Source organism: Molossus molossus, unplaced genomic scaffold, assembly GCF_014108415.1.
Source record: "Molossus molossus isolate mMolMol1 unplaced genomic scaffold, mMolMol1.p scaffold_m16_p_12, whole genome shotgun sequence".
Taxonomy (NCBI): Eukaryota; Metazoa; Chordata; class Mammalia; order Chiroptera; family Molossidae; genus Molossus; species Molossus molossus.
In genome coordinates this window covers 83,199,654-83,224,311 of record NW_023425347.1, presented here as the reverse complement: position 1 = coordinate 83,224,311, position 24,658 = coordinate 83,199,654, and the positions used below count along the sequence as shown (strand labels likewise).

The following is a 24,658-nucleotide window of genomic DNA, read 5'->3' as shown; positions in this document are numbered from 1 at the left end:
TACTGCCAGCCCTGGCTTTTCATCAGTTTAGGGCTATACACAGAGTGAATAAGGGATAAGAGCAGACTCTGGGGCCAGAAAGCCTGGACTCATATATTAGCTCCACTCCCTCTGACTTTCTATGTGACTTTGGGCAAGATAATCTCTCTCTGCCTCGCTCTCCTCCTCTCTCTAATAGAGACAATAAAGATATGTCTAATTCATAATGTCATTATATTAAAAATAATATATAGCGTTGGCCAGTATGGCTCAGCAGTTGAGCATCGTCCCGCAGACCAAGGAATCACGGGTTCAATTCTGATCAAGGGCACGTACCTTAGTTGCAGTTTGTCCCTGGCCCTGGTTGGGGTGGTGTAGGAGGCAACCAGTCAGTGATGTGTCCCTCTCTCTCCCCCTCCCACTCTATCTGAAGATAAATAGAAAAATATCCTCAGGTGAGGATTAAATAATAATAATAATATATGTGAAGTGTTCAGAATAGTCTTTTATGTGTGATGTTCTTGGTGAATGGGAAGAGCGCCCCCACAAAGACACAGAGCTTCTGTAAGTCACCTCTTACAACTCCTCCCATGACAAGACAGCCCAGGGTGAAGAAAACAGAAAGTAAGAAAGACTCTTCAGAGTCAATGTAAAAGTCAAAGCCCCCCCGCCCTGGCCGGTTTGGCTCAGCGGTTAGAGCGTCAGTCTGCGGTCCGGAGAGACCCGGGTTCGGTTCCCGCTAAGGGCACGTACTTCGGTTGCAGTTTGTCCCCGGCCCTGGTTGGTCGTGCGGGTGGCAGCCACTCGATGTGTCCCTTCACGTCGATGTTTCGCTCTCTCTCTCTCGCTTCCTCTCTCTCCCTCCCTCCCTCTCTATCTGTACAAAAAATGGAAAAATATCCTCGGGTGAGGATAAAAAAAAAAAAAAAGTCAAAGCCCCACTGAGTTCATGAGCACCAACTGCTCTCAGCAGTTCACAAAGACAACAGGTAAAAAAGAAAAACACTTTCTGTTGTTGTTGATGATTACTTTTTACATTATCTCGATGCAGAAAAAAAACTATGAATGCAACTGAATTTGAAGGTGAGACAACTCGACATATCAAAAAGCTCTGTGTTCTAGTACTAGGTCCAAAAGAAACAGCCTGGAGCTAGAAGCCAAAACATAGATGTTTGCATAGCTTATAGAATATGATCCTCAGTAAGTCTTTTAGAGCTTCATGGTGTCTTAATTTCCTATCTGTAAAAATATAATAGCTGCCGTATCTCATGGGGCTGTTATCACTAAAAGTGATACATGAATGGCAGGACTATAAATTTTTTTTTTTCCCTCACCCGAGGACATTTTTGCATTTTTTGTCCAGACAGAGCGGGAGGGAGAGAGAGGAAGAGAGAGAGAGAGAAACATCGATGTGAAGGGACACATCGAGTGGTTGCCACCCGCACGACCAACCAGGGCCGGGGACAAACTGCAACCGAGGTACGTGCCCTTAGCGGAAACCGAACCCAGGTCTCTCTGTACCGCAGGCCAACACTCTAACCGCTGAGCCAAACCGGCCAGGGCAGGACTATAAATTTTTAATAAAAAGAGTATATCTTGGACCCAGTTCTAAGTACATGAAATCTGTAAAAGCTTGCTATCGTTTGCTAAAGCTTCCAGGTCAAAGCCCATTTTTAACCAGGTTATTTGAACAACTGCTTAACACTTATCCAGATTAAATGACTACAATGATTTTTGGCTTAACAGGTACATACAAACCATGTTGCTGAATTTTTAAAACAAGAAATGTCTTTAACAGATAAAGAATTTCTTTCCATAAAAAATGAATTCTAAATAAAGTGCAAAAAACAAAACTTACCCTTCCTCCAAGTAACTTAATATTTTTCTAAGAAAATCACAACATAAAATTTCAACGAAGTTCCCCTGGCCTGTTTGGCTCAGCAGTTAAGAGCATTGGCCCTTGGACTGAAGGGTCTCGGGTTTGATTCCCAGTCACGGGCACATACCTGAGTTGTAAATTCAATCCCCGGCACAGGTTGGGGTGTGTTCAGGAGGCAACCAATCGATGTGTCTCGATGTTTCTCTCTCTCTCTCCTCCTCCCTTCCATTCTATCTAAAAATCAATGGAAAAATATCCTCGGGTGAGGATTAAAAAATAAATAAATTTTTGCCCAGTCAGTATGGGTTAGTGGTTGAGCAACAACCCATGGACCAAGAGGTCGCCACTTCGATTCCTGGTCAGGGCACATGCCCAGGTTGCAGGCTCCATCCCCAGTGGGAGGGAGTGAAAGAGACAGCCAATCAATGTATCTCTTTCATCTATGTTTCTATCTCTTCCTCTCTCTCTAAAAATCAATAAAAATATATTTAAAAAAAATAAATTTTCAACAAAGTCAAATAACAATAAAGGTAAACTTCAACTGCCCAAATTGCTAGCTAACATAAGCATTTTAACAGTGATTATACACATGACATTAATGACTAATCCTCTCATTTGCAAACTGAAAAGCAAGCCAACATTAAATTCCTATGTTAAAAGCATGCACAAATTTGGCCTCATAAGAATGACAATCACTACCATACTATTTTTTTTTTATCCTCACCTGAGGACATTTTTCCATTTTTTGTTCAGATAGAATAGGAGGGAGAGAGAGAAAAACATCGACGTGAAAGGGACACATCGAGTGGCTGCCACCTGCACGACCCAACCAGGGCCAGGGACAAACTGCAACCGAGGTACATGCCCTTAGCGGGAACCGAACCCAGGTCTCTCCGGACCACAGGCCAACACTCTAATCGCTGAACCATACCAGCCAGGGCACTACCACACTTTTAAAAGCAATACATGCCAATTTCCTCTTCCATCTGACTAGGGCCGTGAAGGAATAAATACAGTATTTCAGTGATGACCTTCAAAGTATTTTCTCTTTGTTAAAATTCATGCTTAACAGGGGGAGAGTTTTAGTACATCCGTATACAATTTTGTAAAACATGTTACATTAGGCTATTTTTAGATTAACTGAATTCTAAATTAAGAATATCAACAATTAATCTGATTAATCTATAATGACATAATCCTGGCTTGGTGTCTGCTATATAGGATTGCAATTTAATGAAACCTAGGAATAATTTTCTAAAATAAACTTATAGAAATATAAAGGATAGTTGTATAGCTCTTTATTAAAGCAAAAAATATTGCTCAGAGATCATAACACAAAATGGTATCAAACACTATATATGAACTGTTCACTGTGTTTTCTAGGATTGAGGGGAAAGAGTGAGGAGAAAGGAAGAATACTCCAGAAATACCAATGAGCATTTCAAACTACCCTGAATTAGAGCTTTTTAACCCCAGATCTTTGTACGTGGGATAGGTAAAATTATCTTTATTTTCACAAAATTTAGCATGTCTTTCAAATATGATTATAAGCAACACACCACATTAACATCTGTGATTTAATCACCAATAGAAATCATATATTTTCATGTTACTTTGCAATTGTTAGACATCTCAAAATAATTGTTTATGCTCATTAAGATAGCTAGTACACCTAACTCTTTTTCGTACTTCATATGATAGTTTTTAAAATTGGATTCCTTTGTTTTTGTTTGTTTGTTTTTAATGTGTTTTTATTGATTTTTTTAGAGACGGTGAGAAAGAAATATCAATCAGCTGCCTCCTGCACGCCCCCTACTGAAGAGCAAATCTGCAACCTGGGCATGTGCCTTGATTGGAAATCGAAACTGGACCTCTCAGTCCACAGGACCACGCTCAATCCACTTAGCCACACCAGCCAGGCAATTGATTCCTTTGTAATCCTACTTACATACTACATTTTAAAACATTATTCTGAGAATTCAGTCCATAAATCTCATGCAACTGCTAAGGGGTTCACAGCACCAAAAAGAAAAAGAGTCCCTGCTCTAAATCAGCATAGAAAGGTTTAAGTTTATGATTAACAGTGACTAGACAAGTACCCTTTAAGTCTGTAATGAACTAAACGATATTACCTTTTCTATATTTTGAGGCTACTCTATATTACATATCTTAATATAATCTGATACTAACAGTTTTATGAAACCAACTTACTACACCTAATCAAACCTGGTTTAAAGAAAATAAGACCCCCCCCCCCCCAAAAAAAAGCTTTAGCCTTAGATACCCATTTAAGAAAGCCAAAATAAAAGAGCAGAATGTACAAAAAAATGTGCCACCGTAGGAATCTAGTTCAATGTTCACAATCATTAATACTGTCTGGGACCCAGGCCTGGCTCTCAAGCCTTCTGTGACTCAAACTCAGTAACCAGATACCTATCTCCTTTTCCCCTCCTACATCTACCTTCTACTTTTGTGAGCCAATAAACACATCACGGTCATTTCCATCTCCACACCTCTGCTCTCTTAACTGCAGCAATATCACTCCACCTGTCTTTCAAGCTAGATCTATGCAACCTTGGTCCTCATCAAGCCCTCCTCTAGCCTGACAGCAATCCTGACCAACTAATTTGGCACTTACTTCCTCAACTGTTCCATAATTGTTTCATGTATCAAAACCTTATGATGAACACTAGCTAGGTTCACTATGGGCAGAACCTAAGGTTCCTGGAAGAACACAGCAGTCAACAGCTAACTGATTAATATGGGTAAATGAATGTCTAAAAATGCTACTGAACTAATAATAATCAGCACAAAAAAACTAAACCATAATAATTAAGTCATTCCTTCTTTAAAAAGTCCTGCCACTGCCTATAAAGCAGCACAGCAAGTCAGTAAGACACACGCTATCTATGCCACTTCACTTTTTTCAGCCTCAACTACCACATTAGGGTGACCGCTTCTAAATTATCTACTGAACACACATGCCTGTTAATTTCTCATTTGAAGCCTTTAGTTTACCATTTCCTCCCATGGAATTTATATTCTTTTCCAAATATAAACAAGTCATACAAGGCACAGCTTAAGAGTCACCTCTTTCATGAGACCTTCCCCAGAAAACAGAACATGTTCTCTCTTGTCTAAGGTTCCTAGAACACAGGCGTGAATGATGATCTTATTACTCGTGATCAAGTACGTCCTTGCACTATTTTTTAAAATATTTTTATTGATTTTAGAGAGAGAGAGAAACATTGGTGTGAGAGCAAAACATCGATCAGCTGCCTCCCACATGCCCCCTACTGGGGATCAAGCCTGCAATCCAGGCATGTGCCCTGACTGGGAATCAGACCAGCAACCTTTCCTTGGCTAATGAAGGTCGTGCAATTGATGGGGGTGTGTGTGTGTGTGTGTGTGTGTGTGTGAGAGAGAGAGAGAGAGAGAGAGAGAGAGAGAGAGAGAGTCTTTCTCCCTCTCCCTCCCTCCTTTCCACTGGCAACCTTTCCTTGGCTAATGAAGGCCGTGCAACTGATGGATGGATTTGGGGGGTGTGTGTGTGTGTGTGTGTGTGTGTGTGTGTGTGTTTCTCCCTCTCCCTTCCTTCTTTCCACTGGCAACCTTTCCTTGGCTAATGAAGGCCGTGCAACTGATGGATGGATTTGGGTGTGTGTGTGTGTGTGTGTGTGTGTGTGTGTTTCTCCCTCTCCCTTCCTTCTTTCCACTGGCAACCTTTCCTTGGCTAATGAAGGCCGTGCAACTGATGGATGGATTTGGGGTGTGTGTGTGTGTGTGTGTGTGTGTGTGTTTCTCCCTCTCCCTTCCTTCTTTCCACTCCCTCTTCCTCGGGTGAGGATTAACCAATTTTTTTTTTAAAGTGAACAGAAGCTTATAATTTGCAGTGCACAGATCCATGATTTCCCTAAAATTATCCACAAAATTTGATATCAGAATTATGTTAATTTTTCTGATGAGAGAGAACCATGGCTTTTGATCACATCACTATAGAGGGCTATGACCCTAAAAAGGTTAAATATTGATCCAGGAGGTAAATTTCCTGTACATTATACAGGTCTAGTTATCTGCATATGAAGCATAAGCTAGTGGGGCTAGATCTAAAGGACTCACATGCTACAATATATGCTAGACCTCAAAAAGTGGCCTCTGCCCAGCCAGTGTGGCTCAATGATTGAGTGTCGACACATGCACCAAGATGTCACCAGTTCGATTCCCAGTCAGGGTACATGCCCAGGTTGTGGCCAATTGAATGTTCTCTCTCATCAATGTTTCTATCTCCCTCTCCCTTCCTCACTCTCTAAAATCAATAAAGGGGAAAAAAAAAAAAAAGTTTTTTAAGTGGCCTCCAAACCTCTTAGGAGGCTAATTTCAAACTTTAGTTTGGTGAAGCATATTAACTATGAGGATATGTTCTGAGACATTGTAAGACGGAAATAGTTCCTGAAAACTTAGTCTGCTGAAGCAAAGCAGAGGACACAGAGAGGAGAAGACTTGAGCCATACCCTCAAGGAGCTTACAATCTAGCAAGGGCTATTAGACCAATAACAACATAAAGCAGAAAATGGTCACTCCTTTTCTTAAGCAAAATACAAAGCACTACAGAGTTCAAAAGACACAGACGTGACAACTTTTTGATTTGAAGATCAAGAAAGGTAAAAGCACTGAAATGAGAACGATTTACATAAGTAGAAATGGAAAGGGGAATAAAATGTAATGAAAAGCAGCAAACAGGTAAGAAAGACTGGAGGGATAAAATGCAAGAACACACACCAATTTCCAAAAGACAAATGATCCTTCTTAACAACTACTGGCTTTTATGTAGGAGCCTTTGGAAGGTTAAAAGGTCTTGAAGGTACTTAGGAGCCTTGAGCCAATGGTTCCCATGCATGCTATTAGGGTGCCTAGTACAAGAATGTGTAAAACAATCTACTCAGAAAAGCAAGAATTATAGGCCTATGGGATAAACAAGGATCACGTCACATGGTGGTGGTATCTCTGTGTAACAATGCCCCTATGTTGCAGCAACCAACACATGTATGGGAAGCCAGAACCCAACAACAGTTTAACTTTCAAAATAATAATGTTCACTTTCAAAAATTACTGAATTGGGATTCATAGTGAAGGCACCCTGGGCTTTATAAATTTGAGTAGGTGTTGTGTTTGATGTAACCAAGCAAAACTACTTGTGGGTGTGCAAAAGTACATTTCTATTGTTCAAATTCCAATAATTATCCAGCCTCCCAAAAAATTGGTAAAATTTTGAAACCAGAGCTCAATAAATCAAAAGAGAATGAGATTTTCACTCAGAAGAGGATGGAGACAAACATGTCTTAAATAACAAGCAAAAGGCTAGACTGGGAATAGGAGCTAAGAAACAAAAATGGCCATTATTCTAAGGGTTGCTAGGGATATGCAACTTTTTTGGATATTCAGACCAAAAAGACAAAGTAAAAGAACTCAGATAAAACTTGTTGATATTAATTAGTTTAAAGGATCTGATTAGGAATAGCCTACACTCGTGAACTTCAATTTAGATTTTAAAATTGCCAAATCAAAATTGTCAAGTTGAAGTCTACACAATAATATCATGTCCCTATATTTGCTGGAGTGGCACAAAATATTTTGAAGTCTAGTATATCTTCAGTGCCTGAAGTAATTTCTGGCTTCACGCAAAACTGCTGTTTTCAGGATTTATTCTGAAAAGGGCAAAACCATGAAAGAAGACTATTTCTTATAAAGACAGTAAAAATCACAGAAAGTTAATTCTTTCAGAGAAATGGGTATATCTACTGGAAATTATAAGAAAGATAATGTACACGTTATTTACTCTCTCTAAAAATAGTTTGGAGTTAACCCTAACATATCCATTTGATAGGAGCACAGAGCATATGTACATCAGAAAATCCCTTAAAGGGATTTCATTTTGTAAACTTCATATGGTTAACCTTATTATCCAGTCATCTATCATTCAAAACTCATTTCAAATCAGCTATTTATGACAACTACAGAAACATTATGGTACAACTGATCTCCAAAGACCATGAGCCAATTTCCCCATAGATACAGAATTTCTAAACTTCAAAATGAGATGTGAACATTTCAAACCTAGAAGTTTATATTTATGTTCCAGACCAAAATTAAGGCATATCAGAAATTCATGGCCCATCCAACAGCTTCCAGCCACAAGAGAGAATTTATGGTACTTAACAAGATGGGAAAGCTACCAGCCCCCTTTTAATAATGCAGACAGCTAATTTTACTTTTTAAAAAATTAAAAGAAAGGATCAGTAAACCCTAGAGTTGGTCATATCATGCTTTTAAAAACAGAAGGCACATATGCAATATTGTCCAGGGATTTATGAATAAAAAGAGCCAAGTAATTTCACTGTAAGGTACTAATTTTTCAAATGTAGTAACTCAATTAAAAGACTTATCAGAGGACCTAGCACTGGACTCCTGACAATGGTAGACAACAGAGTTTGCACTATTTTAAAAACAAAGCAAACCAATAGCATTACAATCACATTACTCTTCAGAAAGATTAAGTTAGGGTCCAAGAGGAGTGTATTATAAGAGGTAACACCACCCCACCCACTCTCCAGCCCCTGGGGTGAAAGAGGAGCTAAAGGAAGAAGAGGTGGTTTCTTGCCAATAACCTCAGCATGGGAACCAGCTTCTTGAGGGGAAGATACAGAGGCTTTGTAAGCCCACAGCACGGTTGGGTTGGGAGTCTGGCTATCAACAGCCTAAAATAAAGCGACCCTCCTCCCATTCCCCCCCGTTCTTAGTTATTACTTGAATAATGTACTGGCTAGAGGGAGAGTAGAGAGAGTGACAGAGACACACACAGTACCTGTTGTTGAGAATTGTAGTCAAAAAGTCCCACAGTTGCTGCTGCTGAGTCCACAGGTACCTGCGTGCCTGAATAATCAAACTGAAGAGGCTCCATGCCCACATGTTCCATGGGGTCCAAGGGGACACTCTGGGACTCCATGTTGGAGAAATCCTCCACAGGCTTGGCACCATTGGTGCTGGTCAGCTGGGCTAAGCCCTCAGAACCATTCTGGTTTGGACCCAGAAGATCCACTTCATTAGCAGAGTTCTGGCAATTACCAGGGGTACGGCTAAACAGAGAAAGTAAAGGGCATTAAACCTTATTTTGAGCGGGAAGGGACACTAACAGCAACCCAAGTTTAAGGACAACGTCCATGATATAGCTTATTATCAATAGTACTTAAAACTATTTCTGCAAAACAACCAAGACCATTTATGGTGTTTCCATGTTATATCATAAAAATGATTTTTCTATTGCTTGCTTACCCACCACAACCCACCCCTTAAATTTGCATTTACTGCTATTAATTTACAATCCCTTTGACCAAGGGACTCCAATGTAAGGGACACTAGATGAACTGGAAAAATCACTACCAGTGGCATCCATGAAAACAGAGATCCCAAAACGCAGAGAGTAAAATATGCCCCCCAAATCAGCATCTTTCAAACATAAAAAAAGTAGTTTCTGAGGGGGAAGTTCCACATCTGAGAATGATTCTATTTTTTTAAAAAAACAATTTTATACAGATGAAAAAATTTTTCTCTATTATCTAGATATATCAGCCAATGTTAAAATTATCTTCCCTTTCTCCTTCTAAGAAACCAGAAAAAGAAGACCATTAAAAATAGTACAAAATAAAATCAGTATGTAGAATATGTCCCTGCTAAGGAAATAACTCTAAGAATTAAAAATAATATGAAGATATAATTTATCATCCAAACTAGGACACTCCTAAGAGCAAAAAAGGGCACTATTAATAATTATCCTGAGAAACAGGTATAAATAAGTACTGTCCTGGGAAACCCAGGGTACATAATCACCCTATGCAAAAGGATTAGAGGAAAATATGATTTCAAAACAGATTAATATAGAATAATATATTCTAGTCAGAGGAGTGTAACCTGTGACAATATTCTATACATTTCATCTCTAAAAGAAAGCCTATAGCTGGTATAAATTAAAGCTGTTGTTGTGTTTCTTGACACACACAAACCCTGCTACCACCACCTGCCCCAAAGTCATTACCAGAAAACAATGCTATAGGCTGCCTGAGATTCAGAATGGAGAGGCTACCCCAAACTCATCTGAAAGACCTTAAGTAACTCTTTATAACTCTGTGTCTTAAATTTCTTTGAAAGACTCTAATTCTTTACATTGACAAGATACAAAAACTAGATTAGAAATATTAAACAACTGAACATTGTTCTACAAACAATGATACAAAATATATTTTCATTTTGATTTTGGGAGATATTAGAGTAAGTAAGCATGGTCAGACATACACATTAATTTTAGATTAACTTAAAAGTATTCGAAATTAAATTCTCTATCTGTACATCATTGACCAAGGATTTTTAGATTTTTTAAATTATATACCATCACTAAAGATTACCTACATTAATGAAGAATACTTGCCAAATGTGGAAGACAAATATACAGTACCACTTTAACATTGCATACTATTAAATTATAGGTTAATATCTGCAAATCAATAATTACCAGAGATGGAATGAGAGGCATCTATGGAAAGGGTATGTTTAAAAAAAAGCGATTTAATCTACATCCCTGGTTCTTCAAAATGAGAAAATGATACCTGACCCACCTACCTCAAAGGGAGCTTATGTGTCTCAAGTAAGTTCTCAACTGTGTTTCCATCTACTCTAACATGCCAGAGAGATATGACAAACTGCCACTAGTAACCATGGTTTTTCCTCCCAAGATAGTAATTTGGGAGAAACTTGGGGAAAGTCCCAAGATACCCATTCCAGGTGATTTTGTTATTTGAGAATCATGAAATGTTCTTTATGGAATTAACCTGTAAACTATAGAGTCCTATACAAATGCGGAATCTGTTTTGGCAAAGCACCAGCCATTGACAGGTCTTAGAAACCTCCACCTTACCAGTTAATTTATATCTTTGTCTTATGGCCTACACTAGACTCAATTCTTAAAAAGGACACACAAGGAGGGAAAAAGAAAACTAAAATCAAAATAAAACTAAATCAAAACAAAAACCCATAGCCCCAATTCAAAAATCAGAAGTGTAAAACATACAAACCTAAAATCTTTGACGTCTGCGTCAATCCCATTCTGCACTGGTAAACCATTGGTCTTGTCCATCACATCACCCTCCTCCTTCAAATCTCCTAGCTTATCTCCATCAAACGTACCCTTGTTCTTCTTTTCACTTTTGTCGTTTTCATCACTGTCTGCATCCCTTGGGCCCTGTTTAAAAAATAGCTTCAGCTTCACTAATCATCAACTAATGATAGTGGGCAACCACTGTGGACACCAGACTACACTAGATGCTAATTAGAACAGGACAGTGTCTGTGCCCTGTTAAAACATTACAATCTAATTAACAGACAACAGAGAGGCAGGAACGCTGCAGAAAGTCTTGCCAAATGGGGGAGACAGACATACATTTATGTTACAGAGTTTAGGACAGTCGTACCACCACCCCATTTTTTTCCTTTCTACCCAAAGCCTAGCCAAAACTTTGAATCGCTTGGTCCCAATTCTCTACTCTCAAATTTAACTCTATGTAATAGTGCAACTAAGAAGCTTCAGGTATGGAAATTAATAGAATAATTGGAGAAGTGTTAAGTCTACCAAAAAAATCTATTTTATATTGCCTATGTAAACTCCTCCCTTACTTCCAAATATTGAGCTACGTGTGGTCTGACATCATTCCAATTCAATTACTCTTATCTTGAGATATTAGCCCAGCCAATTTGCACTACCACCACCACCCCAGTCCCACCCTACATCTCACAGCTTATTGCATTAATAATTCACCAATCACACTTAACTTTAACTGTAAAACTGTTTACATCCTTCAAAACATGTTACATCTAGCTGTGAAATTATTTCACCAATGAGTGTTGTCTTATTCTATCAGCCTGTCCCATACCAGATTATTTTGAGAGTATAGGGAAGTATGTTATGTTGAATCACTGGCGCAAAAGAAGTTATCTTTGAAGTGTCTCAAACTGTGAATAATAAAAGACTCAACCTAAAAGAATTGTGATGCCAAACACACTGATATCCTGTTTTCTAAGGAAATTAAATCTTTCTCCTCTTACCAACATCCTAAGTTAAGACCTGGACATATAAAGCAAATGTGCCTTGACTTCCAAAAGTAAAAGAAGATTTGACATAGCAACTTGACGTACAGAGAGCTTGGTACAATCTTACCAAAGGGTAAGTAACTATTGTTTTTTTGTAAAAACAGAGAGAGGCAACCTCACTTGTCCCTACCACTGACTTCTTATTTAAGGAAGAAAAAAACACATCTACACCAATTAAACCTCCCGGTAAAAGGCAAAATCCAGTCAAAAGATGATGAGCTGCTGCACAGCATTTCCAGTCACCAGAACCAAACTTTATTGGGGAGAAATCAATAAGGGAGACTGCAGCAACAAACACTCAGTTGTGAATGGGTAGGCCTACAAATGCAAAATAAACAAATGATCTCTGGCCCAGAAAGGGGGACTCATGTACCTTGACATGCGTATACCTTTCAACTACCAATTCAGAGCCCATTGTGCTTTCAAATTCAATCCCTGTTCAAATGCAACACAGAAAAAGAAATATGTCATGGCTAATATGAACAAAGGAACATACAAGAAGGAACTTGGAATGGATATACAACTTAAGTTTCATGTGGCAACAAGATGATAATTCAGTTTTAGCAGCCATTGAGATGTGACTTGCACAGCAGAATCTTCAAAGTATAAGACTGTCAGTGGCTCAAAAGGAGTGACAGCCAACTAAGTACCATACTGGATCCCAAAGCAGAGATGAAAATATGACAGGTTCCTGGAGACAGAAAGATGTTTCAAAATGTCCAGAGACAACAGTTCCTTCCTACTGCAAAGGTAAAACTGACAGAAGCTGTGTCATCATTTGCATATCCCCAGCACTAAATACATTGCTTGGCAGAAGTTTAGAAACTATGACAAGAAAACTGAATGACCAAAAAACTCCTGCAAAACTGAACTGCTAAAAGAAGAATCTTCCCATTGCCTTTATCATCAGATAAGAATCCCATAGGTGGAGATACGGTCTAGATAATAAACAACTCTACATAAATTAGACACCATCAATGTCAATAATAAAAGAGTATTAGAAGGATCACCCAACTAACAGACCTAAGTCATCTTCCACAAATCTATAAATCAAGTCATTGGCTCGGGAAGAGCAGTTCAGCTCCAAGTTCAAAAGGTCTGTGTGGAAATGGGAAGACAACGGGATAAAGAAGTAGAAAGAAGTTTCACCAACAAGCAAGAAATCTGGTGACAACAAGACTCACTCACCTCGTCCAGCCAGTGTGGCTCAGTGGTTGAGCATCAACCCATAGACCAAGAGGTCGCCAGTTCGATTCCCAGTTGGGGCACATGCCCGGGTTGCAGGCTCAATCCCCACTGGGGGTGTGCAGGAGGCAGCCAATCGATGTCTCTCTCTCTCATCAATGTTTCTAACTCTCCCTCTCCCTTCCTCTCTCTCTAAAAATCAATAAAATAAAAACATAAAAGACTCACCAAATCAATGTTGTGTGTTATCTTTCCTCAGTGACGCTTTACAGGGGGTTGCTGAGAAGCTGCTTGGGGGCTTCACTGCTCTGGCCTGAAAATGCAGCCACTGATACGTATATTCTCAATTACACTGCCAAAGGCTAGGTTTTCAAGCGTAATCCTGGGATGGGCTGTTTCTCACCAATATTATACAGAACATTCAATTAAAATATAGCTGCCTGGTTTTCTACTCTGAATAGAAATGCCTCAGCAGAAGAGTAGGTTCCTTCTATTAGGTCACATTTCAACAGTAAGTTTATTTAAGAGACAAAAGAAATTCAGTAAGTCAAGAACAGCTCTAAATAAAAAGAACTGCCATAAAGTCTGATTTCTAAATAAGAGAATACAGGGTTCCGATCATAAAAATGGTCTCTCAAAATGTGAAGGCCCTAAAGAGAGAATAGGGGAATAAATGGCCTGGTACATTTTATGGAATTTAATTTTTTTTTTTTTTAATATTTAAGATAAGGTATCCATAACTACATGGTATTTAAGAAAGTACCAACCCAGCCCTTGCTGGTGTGGCCCAGCAGTTAGAGCATCGGCCCAGGGACCAAAGGATAGTAATGGATTCGATTCCCGGTCAAGGGTACTTACCTGGGTTGCAGGTTCGATCCCCAGCCCAGGTGCAGGAGGCAACTAATTGATGTGTCTCTCACACATCGATGTTTCTCTCTCCCCTTCTTTCCTTCCCACTCTCTCTAAAAATCAATGGGAAAAAAAGTGCTGACCCAGATTACACAGGCTCTACATTCTATGTCAACTGCTAACACTTACGGGTCACAAGACTTTGGACAGGCTATTAAACCTGAGCCTCAGTTTTCTCATCTCTAAAACAGGGATAATTTTGTTTAAAACTCTATAGTTACTAACATCAATGAAGTACTATATGTATAAAAGTTTTGCAAAGTATAAATCATTTTATACAAAGGTAATATAATATTAGTAAAAGCTATGTACTGGGACATATTTCTTATGTAGCATTATCGACGATACCAATATTAAAATCTGAAATGCCCCAATTAAGTGGTTTAACTCTAACATAAGTGTATAATCAATCTGACCCTACCAGGAACACTGTCATTTTCACAATGCAATGGCTCTGTGACTTGTGTTAGGTATCACAATCATTTAAAAATTTACAGGTATCTGGACTCACTCCCAAAGATTCTGACTTAATTGGTCTGCAAAAGCTCCCACAAATGCTATAAGCAGTTCTCCAGTAACTCTAATAAGCAGTCACAATTGAGAACCAATGTAATTAAATCCAACGTAAACATAAAGGCACAGCATATTTTGCTTTTTTGTCACATATTATCTATAATAGTACTGCAAAAGTCTATTTGCTAAATGAAAGAAAAACAAAAAAGGATTAATAGCATCTTTTTATTGCGGGTTTCAATGTTAACCCAAACCTACAGTACTCAAATATAGATAGACAGGCTTCAGTAAGTGCTCAAAATACAAATGGCCAACCCCAATCAAAATCTCAAAGATGGAGCCAAGAAGGGCTCTGTGAAAGTGCAGAACTGCACAGGCAAAGGAATATGTTCCATTGCTACATATTAAAGAACTGAGAGAAGAGTAGACAGATAGAAGAACATATATTAAAGAGATCATAGTATATCCACTTATGGCTCAGCTTCCTCAAAACCTCATATAACAGGAGGAAATGTTTCATGGAATATCTATTAATTCTGAGTGAAGTCAAAGAAATGAGAATTTCTTCTCTTATTGCAGTGATCTTACCACAAAGCTTCATATATATGGCAGAAGTTACCTTCAATGAAAATAGTAATCTCCTCCCCTCTTTATAAAAAGGAATGTCTAACATATCTGCTTGACACAATGAGTCCAGAAACAATAACATTAACTTAAAAAGTGGTTCCTCCTGTACACACTTGTCTTTTTTACAAAGTGGGGAAAAACTGAAATGTTAATTTCCTTCAGAGTTCAGCAGTTTATAGCTCCATCATTAATTTAAAAAAACTGAAATACTAAAAAATGAGTAAAGGTTTGAAATTACTAGCCATGTGAATTACTCTTTTAGATTGACATATCTATTATGAGGAACTTAACTAATAAACAAGCCAGTATGGCATAATAGGAAGCAATATAGTTAAGAACTGAAATTAGAGCAAAGTTTGAATCCAGGCATGGTGACTTCCCTGCTAAGCCTCATTTTTCTCATCTATAAAGTCATGGGGCCAACAGTTACCTCAAAGGGTTGTTTCAAGGATTAAATAAGGCAGTTCATGAAAGTGTAATTCTTCAAAAAAAACCCAAAAAAATATTAGCAGTACTTTATCCAATTTTCATTTTTTACCACTGCCTTTTTCAAACGCACCCACCCTCACCTCTCTACTTTCCCAAACCTTCAAAATTGCTAGACAGCTCATGTTACCCCCCTACACACACATCAGCAGATAAAGGCACTGTTATGGCTCTCATCGTTAGACTCTTTGTCCCAGATTCTTCTAAAATATTCGTACAGAAACAAGCCACTACCAACTATATTTCATCAGATCTGAGACACCATCAATTTGTAAAACATACATCATTTTATGTGCTGCTAAAAAGGAAACAATGGCAATTAAACTATCACAGACTATCATCTGAAAGATGCATCCCAACTTCAAAATGAACAAAGTAAAGAGGAGTGCACTTTAGAAAGAGTGAAACACAAAATATACCTGGTAATGCATATATGATGACCAAATCCCTGGTGTGCAGAGAGGTAAAAAAGAAAAGTTCTCCTCTGCTGTGTAACCACCAGATCCAAAAGACAACATTTTAAATGTGCAGAATGCTATCTGTTATTACAGAAATGAAAACAAAAATACAGGTTTTCTAAGTTTTTTTTTCTTCTTTTTTTTCTTTTTTCTTTTTATTTAGTCATTGTCTAAAAGCTTGACACTGCAAAGTACAGCATGTAGTTTTCTTGTTCAAGGGACGCTCAAATCTGAAGGAACTCCACCCAGTAAGTAAAGTTTCTGAATTTGGTCCATAGCTTCGTGGTAATTTAAACTTCCAAGAAAATTATGTCTTATAGTAATATTTATCGGACTTCAATGTACATACAAAATCACCTGAGGGTCTTGTCAAAATGCACATTTAATTCAATAGGTCTGGGGTAGGGTCTGAGATTCTGCATTTCTAATAAGCAGGTGATGATGATGCTATATTACCTAGGCATATGAATTAGACATTTGGTGTTTTAATTTTCCCCATTTTGCAGATAAGGACATTAAGATCCAGTTGAGACTTAAACACCTGACTTCTATCTGCATTACAATGAACAAAGTTTATAAACAAAATAAATTAAAGTAGCACTGGTTACCTAAAATAAATGCAGTGAAAACTAGAAAAGCAAATCATCAAGTTTATGACGCAAATGAATTGCTATGAGTCTGCATGCATCCTCCAGGGCAGAAGGCAGTCATTCTGCATAGACAAGCAAAGAGGCCTTCCCAAGATGTTTTTTCTAAATATCTTTCTTCCAAAGTTAGGGTGGTCTTCACTCTAATCAAAGTTCACAGTGGACTTTCTCATTTCCCTGGGCACCATAAATCGGAACAATAGAAATTACAAAATATAGCCCTGACTGGTGTGGCTCAGTTGGTTGGGTGTCATCCCGTGCAACAAAAGGTTGCCGGTTTGATTTCTGGTCAGGGCACATGCCTGGGTTTGCGGGCCTGATCCCAAATAGGGGGCATGCAGGAGGCGGCAAATCGATATTCTGTTCTCACATGTCTGTCTGTGTCTGTCTCTCTCTCTCTTTCTCTCCTCCCCACTCCCTCCCTCCTTCCTTATCCCTTCCTCTCTCTCTCTAAATATCAATAAAAAATATTTTTAAAAAAAAGAAATTAAGAAAGTTCTGACTGGCTAGACTTCAGTCTATTTGAAGATCTGCTGGTATTCAACAAAACCAACAGCAAGGTCCTTAGGCAATTTCATTACATGTGATTTTGTTGACAATCCACACCGGAGGATTTTTTTCCCCCACTGATTTTTAGAGATGGAAAGGGAAGGAAGAAGGGAGGAAGAGGGAGGGAGGAGAGGGAGAGGGGGAGGGGGAGGGGGGAGAGAGAGAGAGAGAGAGAAACATCGATGCATCAATATGAGAGAGACACGCTGACTGATTGCCTCTTGCCTCTCACCCATGTCCCAATGGGGGCAAAGACTGAACCTGCAACCCAGGTACATGTCCTTGACCAGGAATCAAACTCTCAACCCTTCGATTTGAGGGCCAACATTCTAACCACCATCCCACACTGGCCAAGACTCATTATATGTGATTTTGTAACCATTCTGAACCATGCTTTCTTTTTTTTTTTTAATCCTCACCCGAGGACATTTTTTTCGATATTTTGTTCAGATAGAGTGGGAGGGCCCTGGCTGATTTGGCTCAGCGGTAGAGCGTCGGCCTGTGGTCCAGATAGAGTGGGAGGGGGAGAGAGAGAGAGAGAAACATCGACGTGAAAGGGACACATCGAGTGGCTGCCACCCACACGACCCAATCAGGGCCAGGGACAAACTGCAACCAAGGTACATGCCCTTAGTGGGTACCAAACCCGGGTTTCTCCAGACCACAGGCCAACACTCTAACCGCTGAGAAAAACCGCCAGGGCTGAACCATGCGCTGTTTTTTTTTGGGGGGGGGGTGTCAATCTTATTCTAGGAATAAATAAAATAAAGAGCCCTGGCCAGTTTGGCTCAGTAGTCAGAGCACTGGCCTGCAGACCAAAGGGCTGAAGGTTTAATTCCCGGTCAAGGGCACGTACCTGGGTTGCAGGTTCAATCCCCAGCCTTAGTCAGGTGTCTCTTTCTCTCTCTTTCTCTCTCTCTCTCTCTCTCTGTCCTTCTCTCCCTCTCTCCCCCCGCCGCCCCTTCCACTCTATCTAAAAATCAATGGGAAAATAGCCTTGAATAAGGATTAACAAAAAATAAATAAAAGCTCACCTTTTCCAAGAAGATGCATGCATTTCATGACAACCAAAAAGTGATTCAGGTTTCATGACCAGAACTTTGGTCAAATATCTTCCTAACCAACAAGCAGAGCAAAGCCAGGTTAGGTATAAGATCAGCAGGATACAACTACAAAGCGATAAAGCCATTAACTAACCCTCAGGTACCATCCTATTGAATATACCAATATGGTAGCTTGATGTCACTGATCAGTCCTCCTATATCATCCTTTAGATGGCAACCACATCAAAATATGGAATAATATTTCATTACCCCCAACCTTCCTTCTGTGAAGAAGCTGGAATACGAATGTACAGAATTTTAATTTATTTTAATGCAAACCTCAGGAACTCAATAGATTATCTGACTAATCAATTTTCGTACCTCTGTCCTGAGGTCTTCACTTCTGGTGACAAAACTGTAAGAGCTAAAAATCACCAGTCTCCCAAGACAACTAAGGATGGAAGTTGCCTTTATAAATATAAACACAAGATGCCATGGAAAAGATACAGCTCTGTCACAAGATTAACTAATGAAACAATTGTTTAAAAAGATAAAAACAAAATAATTGTTTAAAAAGATAATAACAGACAAAAACATTAATTCAATCCCAGCATTTTATCTTTCTCCTTATTCCAATTATTTTTCTGCCTCCTGCAAACTTCGGAGTAACCCAGGCACACGCTGCCTTGAATAATGCACAAGCATGAGAAGCTAATCACACACATAGCACAGGTTCCAGTTCACTACACTAACAACTTATTAACACAGAATACTAACCTTTCTCCCACAGTAAATACCTAAAAGTTATAGGCAGAAATTAGAAAGTAGCACTTCCTACAAGGAATCCGGGCTCATTAGGTAGAAACGTATGAGGACAAGAAAAAAAAAAGGAGGTAAGCTGGAGATAAGGTGAAAGAAGAGAAGTAGTAACACCATCCTTCCCATGGAACAATAGGCAAACGATCATTTTGTCTGATCCCATTCCCCACATCCAAAGGGTAAATCTTGTTCTTCCCAAGCAGCCTCTTGGGAAGGTTCAAATAAAAAAAAAAGTCTTTTCCTATCTGATCCACAAGCCACTAAACCTAACCTATGTCTTTCCGGGATCAAAAGACCCAAAACAATCAGGTCAGCTTTGGAATGACTAGACTCAAGACTAAGACAAAAGCCCCAGTTTTAGTTCCTTGATATTCCTAAGGGTTGTTATAAAAGATCCTCTTCTGGCTAAATTCCTCACACCAAACTTCTAAGTGTGGGGCTAGGAGAAATCTAAACCAGTCTCTTAAAGAAGTTCATTTCACTTCATTTTTTGGGTGTTTTTTTTCCTGTGAAATTAAGAGCTCCAAGCCATGTTAAGTGTCAATATCAGTTGAAGCAACACCTTAGACATGCCTTGAATAATACTAACTCCATGTGGATCTGGTTCTCTTCATGCCAACCAAGTCAACAATCACTAATTTAATATCCACTAACATATGAAAGAATTGTATTTGATACTTGAGGAAACTGCACCAAAAATGAACTGCTGTTACTCTGAAGAATGGAGAAAATAGGACCAAGCCTCTGAGACCTAGCAACAGATATATGCCAATAAAAATATTGACGACAAATGCTGTAAGATAAAGAAAGATAGTTATGGAGGAAAATTAATACAATATGATTATTGCCAACTAGTAGTCGTAGCCCAAAAACACTTTAGGGAGAAAGACCTTTGAAAACGTACAAAACAAATTGAGTTGGGGGAAAAGGAAGGAAGACAGATCCATGGTGCCTCCCATAGTCTTCCTACCTGTGACTTGAATATAAAACCAGTCACAGAATACTAAATGAGGAAGGCTGAAATGTTTCCATCTTAAGACTTCTAGATCTAGAAAGTCGATGACATAAGAAAAGACTAGTTTTGAAAACGGCTATCAAGGATGCCTGAGGAGGACTGCTTAGACTTAAAAAGAAAGAGGCTGTAGACAGAGAAGCTGCTTTAGCTAAAATTTGGCATCAAAGAGGTCAATGGTAATGAATTCGAAAAAAATTACAGATATAGAATTAACAGAACTTTTAATTTCCTGACAGGCTAGGTGTGAGAGGCAAAGCTGTTCAAAGAAAGTCAAAGATTATTCCATAATTAAAATCTATCTGGCTACATAGCTGATCCATTTTAAGGGTTCTTGGGCACTGACAAATCACTGCTCTCCAATCTGTTTACTACTGACACCTCCATTTCAACTTTGTTTTTAAAAATTCCTACTCTTTCTACTTTGTTTTAAACTAAAAACTGTATTTTCCGGTAGACCAATGAACTGAGATCTAGATTTCAGTTCTTACCTCACATTACTATCAATGTGTCCCCAAAAAACATCATTTCTCTATTTTTAATAGTTTGGTTTACAGTTCCTACTAATTTCAATAAAAGTGTCTTATAATACCCTGTAATTAGTGCTGTGAATATCTAAGGAAACTAAACAGGCATGTTTTGTTTTGGGGGATAAAAAAAGAGAGAGAGAGAGATAGGAACAAGTTCCTCAAGCCAACTTACAAATCCTCCTTTTCTTAGACAGGAATCGCCCGGGGATGAGCTCAACACATACTCCACCATGCTAACGCCTAGTCCCCCACTCTCCGACCGTGGGGACAGTACAGAATTGACCTCACTGTTCACATGGAAACTCTGACCAGGTCTTCTCTGCACCATGATTGGCTGGGAAACTGAATGATCTACAAAAAAGATACACAAGCATGATACAGTGCAGCCAGAGGCTCAAACAAATTATGAGTGATGTCTCATGGATAAACCAATGACTGGGAATCAGAAAACCTGCCATGGTCAGTTGAGCCAAAACCTCCTATTGTGCTTTTCCATAAGTATAATTTTCTAAATAGCTAAGAAAACGGAACACACCCTTCATATATCCAGGATAGCAGAGCAACACAGCAGTTCACATAACTGGTTTACCTAGCTAAGTGAATAAATTAATGTCTGTCCCTTTCAAGTAGTAGAATTTCTTTTTAATATATTTTATTGATATTACTGGAACAAAATATGGTTTAACTGCCCTTTTTAAAAACAACACAATTTGATCTTTTCTGCTGACTCGCTGTTATCTGAGGTTCCATTCTTACACTGTGATGTAATAGCACATCAGCTTTTGGGTTTTCTGTTTCCTTCCTCCCTGTGATCTGCCATTTCTTTCTGCTGTCAGTGTGTCTGCTTCTACAAGTTCTCCGAATCCTTCTTCAAGGGTAGTCTGTCAGAAAAGCATCCGTGCCCAGTGACTTATTTGGCCCCGACCACATTCACAGATAAATATCCCATACACGTTATAGAGGGGCAACGGGAGGAAAAAGAAACATGACTTCAAATGGCAGGCAAGGATTTTCTAATTCTAAGTATGCTGACAGCAGTACAGAACAAAAATTTATAACTGAAATTATGGTCATTTCAAATAAGACCATTGTCCTGTGGCTAACACTTCAATAAAACACTGAAGATTTGATTTTGTCTTAATTATGTTTTAATAAATTACATCATATAAGCTCCTTCATGGCAATTATACTACAGGACAGGACACTGCTTGACATGCTTATGTCACTGATGTAAAATTCATGACTTGCCAATTGCTGAGGAAAGGAGCTCTAAGACAGGCATAAATCACAGTACAGATGCTAGATCTAGATTACCTGATGTTCCCCAGGCACTGTCTCGCCATTGATCACCCAGGAATATTCCTTTTGGTCCATCTTTGCTGGATTCATCTGTTTCCCAAAACTTTTTACCTGGCAAGAGCTGCTGCAAATTAAAAATAATAGACGCTTTTAAAGAATTCATAAAGAATGAAAGTACAGCAGTCAACACTTTCTTTTAGACAAGGGTACTGAAGATGCTCGCGTGCCCTGAGGGTCTTTAATTACAGTGGTCTGGCTACAGATTGTGGTCAGAGCACTACTGTTCATTTGGCAAAAGTTACAGAAAGGCCTAAAGCAAAGGGTGGGAAGGGGCTGCACAGATCAACCCATCACAATATAGGCTCAGCTTAATTTAAGTATCTAGAATTAGTCACTTAACCTATGCCAAGATTTTTAAAGGAGAGGAAGGGGACTAATGTTAGATCTATTAGCTAGCTGCCTGCTAAGAAGTCTCTTACTGAAAAAAGAAAAGTATCCGCAACACTACTAAAACACTTCTGCCTACATGTGTACTAACTGACCCTATAAAGTTACTCAAACTACAGCATGAATTCAGACCCCACCTAAAGAATGCTAGAGACAAAATCCACCTCCTTTATATACAGATTCTGTTAAACAAAACACTTTCATCACCAGAAATAAAAACAAAAAACACTTCCCAACCACATCATTAACCTATTCCAAAATTTTGGAAAGACAGAACAGCTAGGGCCTTTCCCCACTACCGGAAGAGAGAAAATCTCCTAACCTCAGTTAATTTTAACAATACTTAGTAATGCCACTGAAGTGGCTTCACAAAACATTCTATGCTTCATACAAATACAGGCATCACTGGCCCTAAACCAATATGAGAACTTTAGCTTCAACCAAAGAAACGCAGAGTACCTTTCAAGGAAAACACAGTGCAGTTTTGCACAAGATCAAAGCATTCGTGACCAGAGTTACAAAACAAAATTCCACTAGAATGCCATCATTCTTCATTCTGGTCATCAGCCTTACTTACTGAAATGTCCCTCTTTATTTCCTCTAATTATGTTTTTATTTCAGCTGCTACTAGTCAGACAAGAAACTCAGGTGTTCGAGACAGTATTTAATCAAGGCTTTTGAGCATAAATGAGCACACCTGGAGAGTTGAATGTCTCAGAGGAGCAGAATTAAAAACCAAGGAAGCACAAAACATTTGCTCTCCTTGACAATAAATGTCTACCTTCCCAATTTAAAACCCACAACCCAATGATAATGGAGGAATAACTCAACTTTGCCCTCACTAAAATGAATCTCAATTTTCCAAAACTAAATTCTAGGTTTCTCAGCATAATTTTAATCTAGAACTATAACTCTGATAAACATGGGTTACTACACTTAAACCAAAGCAGTTTCCCATATACTTTTCTCTTCGGGCCCTAATTTATTTTCTAAGCCAACAAGATCAGAATACAGTTTGGTCTGGCATTCAAATTCACAGAAGCATAGTTTTACTTGAAGATGAGCAGTTATAAGCAGTCAATTCTTACTAAGCCCCTCGGGTTCATCCTTGGGGAAAACAAGGAGATAGCTGGTCTGTAAACTTGAGGAGATTTGGGAAGGCAGGGGAGGAACAGATGGGAAGAGGAGCCCAGACAACTTTGATGTGTGTCCTTAGGCCAAATCACTGAACTGTCCTGGGCCTCATTCTCTTTGTATTGATATTTTTCATGTTGTTGCAATGAAGTGCCTAGCACAATGCCTGCCAATAGTACCTTCTTATTATAAATATATTCAATGGCATCACACCAAGGCAAAATAGCTATAAATCACAGAAGGAACACTGAAAATTAATGTGAACTACTCAAGCACAATTCAAGAATTATTGTTTTTAAACAACTCCTTTTAGTCTCAAAAATGCCCTCTCACAAGATTAAAAATAGAATTTATTTCCCTATTGGTTGTGCCTTTTCCAACTAACATTCTGATTTTTTTCCTGTATTTTGTAGGGAGTGTGAGCAAACAGGAGTCCACATCAACTTCTCCTCTGTGTACCAGAAGAATGTCAGCACAAGGGACACCTCACTTGTTGGTTAATTTTATTCTCCATATAAGATGAAAAGAGAGCAAAGGTGATCAAAAATATTCATTATAGTGGCATCCATCTCAACACAAATTGGGAACTCTTTTTATAAGTACCAGATTCCATGTGCAAAATAATATAATCTGACCATAATTTGTCAAATCACTTATTGAAAGCAGCAGTCCTTGAACTCAAGGCTTCAAAAATGACTTCTGGAATCCTGTCATCTTTCAATATAGCTTGCCAGACTGTCATAACACCCAAGGCCAGCAAAAGCAGGTGAACATACAAGCAAGGCTGTTTCCAGGCCAAATTCTCTCAAAGGAAACAACTATACAACATGTAGAAAGGTGTTAAAAACTGAAAATTCTACTTCAAAGTAGTAGTAAATGCAACAAGTCTCATAGGAACACATGCCAAAAAATTCAAGACCCTGATCAGATACCAACTATCTCTCAGAC

At 38.8% G+C, this 24,658-nt stretch overlaps 1 protein-coding gene across 25 annotated transcripts in view; it reads right to left on the bottom strand.

Annotated features, from left to right (window-relative positions):
• The window catches only part of PUM1 (pumilio RNA binding family member 1), a 131,703-nt gene that overhangs the window by 53,265 nt on the left and 53,780 nt on the right, over nucleotides 1-24,658 (bottom strand). For 12 of the 25 annotated variants that reach the window (XM_036256370.1, XM_036256369.1, XM_036256365.1 and 9 more), the window contains 4 exons: nucleotides 22,145-22,253; nucleotides 21,003-21,181; nucleotides 10,981-11,147; nucleotides 8,721-8,991 (listed from right to left, as the gene is read on the bottom strand). In XM_036256370.1, the coding sequence (XP_036112263.1) occupies nucleotides 8,721-8,991; nucleotides 10,981-11,147; nucleotides 21,003-21,181; nucleotides 22,145-22,253 (726 nt within the window). Of the gene's footprint in view, nucleotides 1-8,720; nucleotides 8,992-10,980; nucleotides 11,148-12,425; nucleotides 12,483-13,465; nucleotides 13,546-16,191; nucleotides 16,310-21,002; nucleotides 21,182-22,144; nucleotides 22,254-24,658 lie in introns of those variants that run through there. The other 13 variants (XM_036256366.1, XM_036256381.1, XM_036256382.1 and 10 more) reach the window with 7 other exon arrangements.